Source organism: Amblyomma maculatum, chromosome 11, assembly GCF_055883805.1.
Source record: "Amblyomma maculatum isolate TAMU_Amacu chromosome 11, ASM5588380v1, whole genome shotgun sequence".
Taxonomy (NCBI): Eukaryota; Metazoa; Arthropoda; class Arachnida; order Ixodida; family Ixodidae; genus Amblyomma; species Amblyomma maculatum.
Window position 1 is genome coordinate 90878170 of NC_139354.1, and position 12614 is coordinate 90890783.

Genomic DNA, 12614 nt, shown 5'->3' on the forward strand with positions numbered 1-12614 from the left:
AAAAAGTATGCCATCCATGTTTCATTACTTACACCGTAATTTCAATAAATACAGCAAGAAGATTGTAAACATTTTTTTTAATTGGCTCACAGGAAAATAAAGGCACAGTATTTGACACACTTGCTCTGTGGACACCTGAACCGCGGTGTAAGGAAAAGGAAGAAGATGGGAGTGAAAGTAGAGAGGGAGAAAGGGGAGCCGTAGCGGAGGGATACGGAGTAATTTCGACCATCTGGGGATCTTTAACGCGCGCTGACATCGTACAGCACACGGACGACACTTCGTTTCGCCTCCATCAAAACACAGCCGCCGTGTTCGGGTTCGATCCCGGGAACTCCGGCACTGTAGTCGGTCGTCTTACCACTGCACCACCCCGGCGGAGCATTATAAAACAGTGCCATATGCGATTTCTCAACGATTCGATAGTGACTACAAAATTGAGCCCTACGGTTAGCGAACTAACCGATGAGGCTTTATTCCTTTGTACATTTGGCAATTAACGACTACGATTGCCTTCATAAATGCATCTTAAACAATGCTGACCACGACAGTTTAACCTGTACTATAGAAAGCAAAGAGTTTGAATGCGAAATTGAAAACAAATGCGGTCTATATATAGACCACATTTGTTTTCAATTTCGCATTCAAACTCATGTCAAATATTACAGCCCCATTTAAGTTAAGCCGGTTAAAACGATTATTTGTACAAAATGATGGTTTATTCGTATTTTCGCATTCAATCATTACAACTTCCCATCTGTTTGCCTCAGACATTAGGGATGGTGTTTTACTTTTATCCGGTGTTTGAAATATTTTTTTAGGGAATAGTTTACTGTTAGAGGGACTTTACTGAATGCATATTTTTCTCTTCTGCGTATTCTTCCCCTAAAAAATGAACACTAGGAAGACAAAGCGACAAAAAAAGAAAAAAACGAAGAGAAGGGTTAATTCTGTGAGTCTGCGACTCGCCTGTCTAATTTCAGTATTTGCCAGAAAAAACTCCCGATAGAATGTGTTATTATGTATTTCCCTCTCTACTCTCACCTTGCCGCTCTGTGCTGTGCCCTGAGAAGAGCGTTTAACCTTAAATGACCCATGAAAAGCTATTTCCTCCCGTACCATCTGTCCTCTTCCCACGCAAAAAATGTTCTCAGCGCAAAATGTCATCAACACCGAAGCTATCGGCGATGGAAAACGAAATTCCTTTTCTCTCCCTTCAACTGAACACACGCCAGCGCGGAAGACAAAAATAAAGAAACTAAACAGTGACGGCATCTCACCACGCTCAAAGACCTGCTTCTCAAAGACCTGCTTCGATTAGAAACGGGAGCCTTGAAAAGGTTTGGTTTGATTTTGAGGGGTTTAACGCCCCAAAGCGACTCAGGCTATGAGCGACGGCGTAGTGGAGAGCGCTGGAAATTTCTACCGCCTAGAGTTCTTTAGCGAGCATTGACATCGCACAGCATCCCCTCCACCGAAAAGCGGGCGCCGATGCCGGGACTCGACCCCGCATCCGTGGGAACAGTAGTCGAGCGCCCTAACCCCAGCGCCACCCCGTGGGGACGGGTGTCTTGAAAAGATATCAAGAGTATTTCATAACATCCAGTTTTGCTTCTGCACCACTAAGATATAAAAAAGAAGTTATAAGGCTCTGAAGATTGTGTCTTAACTCGACACATGACACTGTTGCAGTGAAGCAGTCCTTTCATATGTTAACAGCTGTGCATAAGCATATAATTTTATTCTATCGTAATGAATACAATGCAGGGCGCTTAATGTGAGTTTACCACAGTAAACGTTTAATAACTGTGAATGTCGGAAATGTTTAATGAAGTGACATACTCAAAAACCTCGGATGGAATCAGGAATTGACGGTCGTTGTTCAAGACCTCCTTGTTTACGGCGCCTGAAGAAAAAGAGCGGTTTCATGTCGGCAAGCCTAAAAATCGCATCGAACTCGCATGATTACACCGGCCGTGAACTTAGAAGAGCGCCTGCAGAGAGGTGCGCTAGTATAGAGCGCAGTAAAGTATAATATTGCGCGAGTTATTCAGTGCGCAACAGTGGGATCGCTCAAGCTTTTCCTGTGAATTCGGCGCTGCTGCTCGTAGTGCCTGTCTTTCCCACTGCCCTATCCTTCTCAGGTTCTTTTCCTATACTTTCCTTCAAGAAAAATTCTCGCCTAATTGTTGCGCTTATTAAAGGTGCAAAATGCTCTCTGATCTGGTGCTGTCATATAGAGCAACAAGACCTGAAATATTAAAGCACACTTGACAGGATCAAAACAACTGGTTATTTTACTTAGCGACTCGTATACTAAAAAAATATACCAAGAGCGCTGTGCAATCTAAACTGCAGAAATGCGAAAGCCAGAGCGTTGCGGCTAAACACGGTACATAACGTTTGCTCTCATTATCATTATCAACTAAACGCACCGTCATTATTAATGTTACTGTCATCGTTGCCATTATCACTAAATGCAGCGTAATTGTCATCGCTGCTATCACTTTTACGGTAGACAAGGCGAATTATGATACACGTTTCAAGATTGTGGGCGTGGCGCAGTTAGTTAAAGAGCTCGACTGGCGCTCCGAAGGTTGGAGGTTCGAACGAAAATTGCTTTTCTTCTGACGACGTCACCAGGATACCTGATAAGGGGAACATCAGCGCACAGACCCGACACACAGATCCCGCCAACATCTCGCGCAAGGGATTTCGTTTCATGAGCCTAGAAAACCTTTCGCCCTAAAAAATAATACAATATACCGAACTAGCATACCAACAGTTTTAATCTCGTCCATCCGCCCCACTCGGCGAAGTCTGCGGAAGGGTAGGATGGAAGACACTATTTAGCGCGCAAGGAAGAAATTGGCACAGCTCCTCTACGCTAACTGGTTACGGCGCATTGATATATGACCAGAAAGAAAACCTGATTCTGAAAGCATGTACTTCAACACCCACTCTAAAGTGAGGCGGATCTTTCGAGAAAGTAGCGAGACGGTCAGATTTTGCGCTCAACAGTGTTAGCATAGGATCTACACGCTTCTAGCTACTGAAGTAGGCAAGTGTTTTGCGACAGCCTACATTTTGTATGTTAATTTCCTCGCGCTTATCCTTAAATTTTTACGTATAGCATGCTGCCTAGGGAGAAGTAGTAAATTTTTGATGGCTGCACAGTGTAAACAATCTTACTGTAGATAATGCAGAACGTCGTTCTACTCTGGTCATATTCAAGATTAGCAGGGCATTCAACATGGCTGTGAAGAAATTAATTAGCATTCACTTTACAACTTATTTTGCCATCATTCCTTCATTTCTCATTTATGCTTAATCCTTTCCCGAAAGTTCATTGTCATGCATTATGAACCCAATAATTTTCTTTTAAAAATGGGAGCGGCTGAATATTTTGCATAATTTGTGTAAAAGAAAAGTTTTCTACATATTTTCATTTTTCGCTGAATATTGCGATGGTAATTTATGTGAGAACATTTATGCCCCAAAAATATTATTTGCTCAGAATTTGTACGGTAATGCAGTGGAGCTCCAATGCCTCCATAGCGAGCAGCCAACAGTACAACGTCCATTTCCATTTCGAGCGAACCAGTCAATCCTTGTGTTACGCCTAGTTGCCTTATCGTTAAGGCAATGAAATGGTTGCCACATAATTAACACGGGCGAGTGTTAACCGTGGAAACGGCACTGATAGATGGCGCTGTGGGAAATGGGAAAGAGCGGTTATCATCGAGACAAGGAGGCATGACAAGAGTGGAGGAATCCTCGGCCAAAAACTGGCTGCCACGACAACATCCAAAAGAGTGGCCTGACTTCCAACGTCAATATATTGTTGATTAGTGTAGTACTTCAACAGAAGGGGTAAATTTCGTATACTGCGAATCTGGGATTAAGGTGTTAAGCTTATGAACAAGACGTCTGAAAGTGGCGGAAGATGTAATTTCCTTGCCAACAAAGTATGAGTTGCCAGAGAAGATATATATTAGTTATTCTTACGCTCAATTCATATGCGCTAGGGAAGATTCAAGCTAACCTCACTGTCATATGAAGGTGGAGGTATTGCTGAGGGAAATAAGACCCTCACGCGTATGCAGGTGAGCGTGTGTATAGATATGGATACCGATAATACTATCGGGACATAAGCGCTATGCACTGCGGGGAAAGCCCACCTGGCCGGCGTCTGCCTTGAGGCGTTGCTTTCGGCCGAAGAGTTCGGCGATGGAGAAGGCTGATACAAACTGCACGATGGCCACGGCCGCCGCATCTGGGAGCAGTGATGCCCAGTCGCTGAGCGGGGACACCGTTGGCTTAGGGAACCTGCATTTAGGCATTTGGTAAAGCCAATATCTCCTCGCTTTTGGTGTCATGCGAATATTGGGACCAAATTCTCCTAACAGCCTGGTTCTGAGCAGGTTCTAAAACCCTAATAAATAATATCCAAGTGCCTCTATTGTATGACTGATCAATTTACTTGTATCCAAAATGCCAATCAGCACAGGCCTGCCGAACTGGCGCGCTAGGTAAAATGCACCGCCATTGTTTGTCCCTTGGACATTTTGGCTACAGTTGGATAGAACTAAGAGGGAAGCGGCAGCTGGGCCTGAAAGGACGTCTTTCAGACAATGGTGTCAACTTGTCACGTCGTCGATGCTAACTTTATTTCGTGGACGCACCTGTCATTCAACTGATTTTAAGCATGTCAAAAAAGGAGTATGCAAAAAGAATTTGATGGTTCAGTTAGCTAATGGCCTCGTTTTCTATGTAGTCCCTCTCCTTGCAAAACATTTATCCGAAAAAATAAATTTTAATTTTACTTTGCTGTTGGTCTTTATCATACTCTGTTTCATTCCACTTTTGCACTGTTTACACCTGTATTTGCAGTGCTCGTTCAAAAGATATATGGAGTGCTCGAAGCACTGCTGCTGTCAAAGACGATGATTTAGTGGAGCCTGCGTAGCTCTCATTATTTTGTCTTCACGCAGAGTAGCCGCCTCCCAATGTAGCTTTGTCAATAGGCTTGGCAGGGAAAACGCATGGTGCCATGGTTCTGAAGACACCCCATTTCTTGCTATTGAAAAGTACGATGCAGTGTAGCGTGATGGCTTCCTTATCTATGCCTCATGGTGTTTGATGTGGCCACAGCTTGAGCTCGTCTATTATGTAAGAAAAAACGGGCTCTTATATACTCTATTAGGGCTCACATGTATTGTATTTTGCTTTCAGGCGCACAAAGACAGTACAAACTAGGACCGAGTTTAATACAATTGTATATTGCACTCAATCAAGTTAAATTCATTATTAATGTGCTGGTTCAGAATCATCTGCGTGTCGCTTCAGTATCAATATGTATTCACGTGTTTTTGCTTATAATTTTAGTATGCGCCAAGAAATTATGCTGGAAAAATTTCGTTTCAAACCTTTCTCTATAAACACGTGAACGCCATATTGAAGAAAGAAAAAAAGTACCAAAAGTGACAAAATTATCCCACTGTCACGCTTTCGCCCCGCGTAGCAGTTCTCACTCGGAGACGATCATACACGGAGCATTCTTTATTTGTGCGCTATACAGTCATAGTCTCACACCGCACTTATCCGAAGACAAAAGCGCCAAAACGTGATTTGAACAACAGCTGGCGCGGCATACACAAGGCGCGCGCACCCAGCTGACAGAAACAGCAAAGAAGCGGTTGAAACTAAGAATGGTAAAAAACCAAAAGTCGCATGCAACAATATTGACGTTGCGACCAATTTAGGAGATGACGAGACTTAACGAAGATATCAGAGAGTTAAAACCCTAACTGCTTCGAAAGCGTACTAAAGTAACTATCATTTCTGTCATGATAAGACAAGCATCCTAGTCGTAATTTGAAAAGAAGTACTCGTATGCTACTCTAGAAAACGTTTCTCACGAATAACCGGCATATGGTCTAGGTTAAGCGTCAAAAATATAAGTTAGATAAATTTGTGGATAAAATGTTTGTCCAGTCCACTAATTATGGCACTGGAAGTTTACTGGAGCCAATTTATAAATTCATTGGCACTTCGTTCCAAAACGCATTTGGGTATCCATTTCCCAAGCCAGCCTGCGTGAGATACCTCTCTGCAGGTGGACTGTATAGCCGGACGAGAATTACATGCATGATGGAGTGCAGATATTAAACTAATAACTAAAACTAATTATTCAACACTTTATTTTACGGCCAGCACTATAGTCGATTTTGAACACTGTTAGTCCAGTTTTTACACTTTCCTTGTAGGAAACAATGTTTGAAACATTTAACGTTTATAATAGGGATCTTTAGAACGTGAAGTTGGCTTTCAGCAATGCAGATGTTTCAAAATGTCACTCATAGTTTTAATATAGCACATACGGAAGCCGTTTGTCTATGTTATGCCACAGAAGTATTATTATTAGTTCCAGGAATGACGCTGCGCCCCTCGACTGCATGGCAACAATGTAAAACTCAGAGAAGCCAACTTTAATAGTTAAAAATGCACATTTCTTATCTTAGATATTGCAAAATGTTTCGCCGGCAAAGAATATAGAAAAACAGAATTGAAATTCTATGTTGACAGCCTTTTATTTCTTAACGCAATGACTGCATTAGAAATCAAATGTAACGATTAGCTAATTTTACTTACAAAAATTGTTTCATCATTTAACTGTCACTATTCAGCTGGCACGTGTCAATGTCACGCTCTTAATATCGGCTGTCCTTTAAAATCTACCTGCAAAAAAATAGCAGATACGTGTTTTTCCAGTACTAAAATGACTATCGGTTAACAGCCATAAATGCATCCGATATTTGGAATAAATGGCTGATACTTACCCTGACGTAATGTGGCCAACCACTTTGACATCGTATTTAGTGTCCAGCTGGAGAAAGTAAGACACCGCAGTTGCCACGGCCACCTGAAAGGTTTTCATTCAAGCAAGACTAGTATAGATAAGGACTGCGGCGCCTAAACGAGTTGGTGCGTACAACGAGCTCTCTCAATTCGCATCGTTATTTTTGTTATTTTTTACAATTCGTCATCATTCGCTATCCTATTGTGGTTTCATTGTCAAAAAACTTTCTGCAGACACTTGGACGTGAGTAAACGCAACTTTAAATAAATTATCGCTTTATGCACAATTTGTTGGCGCGCGCTTGGCATAGTACAGGAAGGAAATGTTTGTACACGGATGGCCAGATGTAGCTGTGGCACTGTGAATCACAAAGACCTTTTCAGCATGTTAGAGTTTTGACAGGAAAAGCTGCATTATTCATTTAACTCAGTTTTATGAGGAGGTCATAGCTCACCAAGATTAAATCCGATGGCAAGGGAACGGCAGTGAAACGTCTCATCTTGCGAGCGATCAGACCCTTGGAGATACCCAGCACGATGAATGCCGTGAGTGAGAGTAGCGATGTGGCTAGGTTGCTGACGACGACGCTTTGGGCCACCCAGTACACGGTCTGCAGCAAGTATACAGTAAACAGGCTCAAGAAAGACGTTCGTAGGCTGCTTAGCTGCCATGATGTAAAGTACAATCTCATTATTCTGTCGTCTACGCCGTTTCCAAGGGTGATTGTCAGTTATTGCGATTCCACGAGCTCGTAAGGGAGGGAGGCAATAAAATTTACCCCAAGCTTGTTATCATATATATGGTGTGTTTTATGTAAGCCTCTACCGAACAGATCTGATGTGATAATTTAAATGTGATGCACTTCTTATCTTTATAAGCGCACGGAAACAACTTTTTTGATACTACGTAGTGGTGCTGGTTCATTCATGGGCGTCCACTGATAGATTCTGGCATAATCAGGACGTTTAGGAACAGCGTAACATCATGCAAAAAAGAATACAACTTGACTTTGCGGTATGTATTCAACAACACTCACAGCAAATCCCACGCCCGTGTAATCCATTCCATAAATCATTCGCAAGGTATGGAAACTAGTATCGAATCTTTCGCAAATAATTGTTTAGTTAAACTACGAGGTCAATGTGGTTGTAAAGTTTACCATCTAACCAGGTATTTATCCCACAAATACAAGGGCCGGACAGGAATGCTCGAAGTAATGGACAGACTGGTGTTTAACAGTGCAATGATCAAGAAAGAATCGAATAGAAAAGCTTTAGACATACACAGCATGTACTTTTAAAAAGCAAAAGCTTTGTTACGACGTCTCTGAATGAAGGCAGTGTGTTTGGTTCTACTTATAGCTTGATGTGTTGTTAGTAAACTGTGCTCACCTGCGGTATTTACCATCGTAATTTGAAGTCCAAAATAAACGGTCCACGTAAAATGAACAATATTTAGTTTGTAAGAGAGGAGCTACAAAACTCCCGAACAATTTCTTACAGCGGTTACGCTAGAAAAGCCTATAGGGCGACTGGCGCTCTTTAATCTGACGGAACATTGTACAAGTAAACAAAGTTGGTATAGCGTATTGGTAGATATATGTTTGAAAAGGGAGCAACCAGTTCTCTCTACTTAAATGTTGTCGTCTAAAGGAATAGAAGGGTAATTCAAAAACAGTTAGATTTAACTATGGATATTAGTGCGCCATATTTGATAGCGATGCATTGTCTTATGCACAACTTATGTGATTTTCGAAATAAAAAGAGGTAGTACACATCCGACGAATTATTCACAACTATACTGAATGGCATGCAGATATTTTAAGCCTCAAGCACTTTTGTCATCATCAACTACGACAGTACAAATATGTAAACAAGATCGTAATTTGAAAGTGACAACTTCCTCAACGGAGCTTATGTTTTAATAGAATTTGGTATGATGCAGGACAATAACCATGAGTGCTGCGCCACTTAAATGACATGGAGGAAGTGTTATAAGGTAAGGTGCACAAATTTTATTAAAGCTATAATTTTTAAAGAAATATAAATATCTAAATATGCCCGGTTTAATAACTTAAGACGCTCTAACAGATTACATTTTAGCAGCAACTAAAGGAAGCAGTGTGACGCATCTTTTCACATTATATTCAATGATTCAAAACATTATATCATTCATCAATATAAAGATAAATTGTTCTTTAAAACGCGAGTTCTTCTCTCGATACGGCTACCAAGTGTTAGGATGAGGTACCAGAATATGCAAATTACTTTATACCCCTCTCCCGCAGTAGACTGCTCCTTTAGCAGTGGCGAATGTGGACATGGCAATAGCTACTATAGGTACATTTCATTCAGAATATTTCTGTGGAGAAATAATCTCGCTCATTTGAGAGTGAGCGGTAATGCAATTTCAATGCTGAACGTTTTTCTTTGTCACCCAATCAAGCAGACTGTGTTCGATAGCACGGTGCTGGCTTGGTTCCTTTCAAGGCCAAATGAGTGCGTCTGGTGACTAACAAACGAACGAGTGCCTGTAGCTATTAGCAACAGGAAGTCTAATAGCAAGCAGAGAACAGATCACAGTCACAGTCTAAGCCACTGGAGCGATGTATTTGGTAGACAAGCTTTCAGTGACGAACTTCATTGCCCTTCTATTTCGCTAGTTACCACCAGAAAGCTCCCGGATAGCAGCAAAAATATTATGAGAACATTATAGCACGCGGGAGAAGAAATGAGGTGAGATGCATATGAAAGAAAAATACACCTATTCACTTATCACCATTACCTTTGGTGTGCCAAAAAATCCATTGTTGGGCGCGACGACGATGCCGAACAGGGATGGCAGCTGGCTCACAATAACCGTGACCGCGCATCCTGTAAGGAAGCCCTCGGCCATGACAGGAGAGACGATGGCCGCCAGCCGGTCCAGCCGCAACAACCATATAGCGACCTGCCCACAGTGCATGCGAAAAGAGGTTAGTGTGCACCAAATAATGATCATGAGCTGCGCACGAATATTTACGAAGCTAAATAGCGTAAAGTAATTGCTTCTTAAGGATCGTTTGACTCTGTAGATTACATTAGTAGTATATAAGCTATTATGGTAACTATACTAAATATATCTTATAGTACACAAGCCATATCGAAATGATTTCCAATAATTAACGAGTAAGTATATCAGCTCCACTCCAATGCAGGCCGTTGTTGACGACCAGAAAACTCTCCACATCACTGCCCGCAATCTTGAGACCATTACATCAAAAAAAAAATTTAATTGCGTCAGGACATATGCAACGCATTTTTGGGCATAATTTCTTTGAGGACACGACGAGTAAGAGCATAGTAGCATGCCAAGACTGCCTGAACATGGTTGCCGGAATATATGCTGCTTCCATTGGAATCTTAAGTCGACCGCCCTGACTGTTCAATCATAACGGCTGGGCTGATTTTCATAGCAGCGTCTCAATGCATTGTAATGTTGCGTTGCATTTAAAAAATAACCGGGTTCTTTACAGCGAAAGAGCTTTCCATGAGTCCTTCAATAAATGTGCCTCAAATGTTATGCGGCTCAAATTTGTAGTCAGTGCTCTCGTTACAGTGACAACATACTATCCTCAAAGGGCTACAGCTCGTATAAATAAACGACTAGGGGACATTTTGCGCGACCATTACGTGCCCTCGGGCGTTACGCAATATAAGTCCTAAAATCCATGTTAAAAAAAAGCTGGCGAGCATTTTTTTGTAACTCTGAATCCGAGTTTTGCTAAACCTTGCTTTCTCTCACCACGTTTATGACTCAGTATTTGTTGTCATCGCCGAATCTCGTGACAAAAAGTAATGAAACATCTCCATTTCATTGGGCATTATTTATTTAACTACGAGCAGGTGTGCTCCTTTGATAAGGCGGTAAGTGCATATGTATATTCTTTTTTTTCATATTTTATTTTTACTAGGACATTGACATTACATTTGTATTTCTTGTAAGCACCAACTGCTGTCATAGAGCTCAGTAGAAGGTATGATAGGAATAGTGGTAGAATTTGGAACATTTTAACTGGAAATCATTTTAACAACACCCTGAACAAATAGATGCACAGGAAAAATATGCACAAAACACCCAATTTCGGCGTCTCTAGTCTAACAAAATTGTTCAGACATCTCCACGCCATGTGCATGGTATTCTTAACCGATAATACTCCTATACAAATGGAATTGGTGCCCCTTGATCTAGCTTCATGCATGTGACAGTCTACGATAGCCACAACTATAGAAAGTTTAAGTACAAATGTATACTAATACACAAGAAGAAAGTTGTCACCTATAAAGGCTATCAAACTAGATAACTTCAAAGGAGATGGAAAACAAATTCGCTCAGTGAAGCAGTGACGCGGCAGGAGATCAAGATGAGGAGAACGGACGAGACACAGCTCTGCATAGCATGACCTTCAGAGGCGGCAGCTTCTAATGTCACTCACTTGGTACAGAAGAAGACAAGAACCTGGCCAAATAAAAAACGCCTTGCAGCTGCATGGCTTGGGTGTCTGCTTTTGTTTATGCGGTGAAGAGAAACGGTAACAATGTTATCCTCGTGAACCTCTAAATGCATTTCATATAGGAATATTTCTTTTCATTTCAGGCTAGCACATGTAGTAAATAACGTCGTAAGATTCAAGTGGATGACCTTGTACGTGAAACACATAGGATTTGCTAAGGGGCAGTTTATAACGAATGAAAACAATCTTTGCCTTGTAAAAAGCTTCGTGAGAGAATGAACGCAAAGAAAACTATTAAAATATATCCGCCTCTTCTGGTGAGACCAATTCCCATCTCCCCTCCTTCAGTGCTTGTGAGCTGAAATGTTTCTTGTGATGTTTCGCCACTGAGGAAATGCTTACACGGGCGAATGACGTTCTCGTGATCTGATGGAGATGACACGTGTAGAAGGGGTCGTACGAACAACTTTAATGAGTAATCCATTCCACCGTTGCCGGAGTGGGCTGTTTGCCTGAATGCAATTGCTAGGAATTTAATAAATAAATTTAATCTCTTTGCTACTATTACCGCCCAAGAATTTATTTAACGTAAGCAAAATGCATGTACTATAGTGCACCTTTTATTTGCTTCATACATTTGCCTTTAGCTGGTCTCAAAAAGACAATTTAAATTGTTCTTACAGGACGACACATGAAATGCCAAGTTTAATATTCCGAGAACGTAGCTGAGGCAGTACATATATTACGCTCTTTGAAATCACTAATTAGAAGACAGGCTTAAAAAATGGTATACCAGAGTGGTCACGCTATACGATCAAGAAACGAGCACCCAGCATCGAGAGTATTCTGACGATAGTTTTTCAGCCCATTGCCCAGAGTTCTCATTTCACCCGGTGGTATCTAGTTTCAACACGCTATCAACGTTTTTGTAGATGGGAAATTCCGAGCATTGATATGTACAGTCATGAGTAAAAGTGGTATACAACACTCAGGCATTGACAGAGCTCGGGAAAACTGCATCGAAATGCCATCTAGCGACAGCGTAAGGGACAGCGACATAGACACATGCATGTAGATAAAATGGGGCACCGCCACTATGTCTCGATCTTAGATAGCTGTTGCTATACAAAACTGAGATGCAGTTTTGTCGAGCTCTGCCATCACCTCAGTGTTGTATACAACTTTTGCTCACGACTGTACATACATGCGTTCTTTAGGCCTGGGCTTGCCAAGTAAGATGAATGATATGGATCTTTCTGT

General features: G+C 41.5%; 1 protein-coding gene across 1 annotated transcript in view; it reads right to left on the reverse strand.

Moving 5' to 3' along the window:
- The window catches only part of LOC146174380 (solute carrier family 26 member 10-like), a 60507-nt gene that overhangs the window by 19969 nt on the left and 27924 nt on the right, over positions 1–12614 (reverse strand). The window contains exons 4-7 of the mRNA XM_084584560.1: positions 9647–9811; positions 7317–7472; positions 6843–6925; positions 4182–4329 (exon numbers count right to left, since the gene is read on the reverse strand). Coding sequence (XP_084440686.1) covers positions 4182–4329; positions 6843–6925; positions 7317–7472; positions 9647–9811 — 552 coding nt within the window. The remainder of the gene's footprint in view (positions 1–4181; positions 4330–6842; positions 6926–7316; positions 7473–9646; positions 9812–12614) is intronic.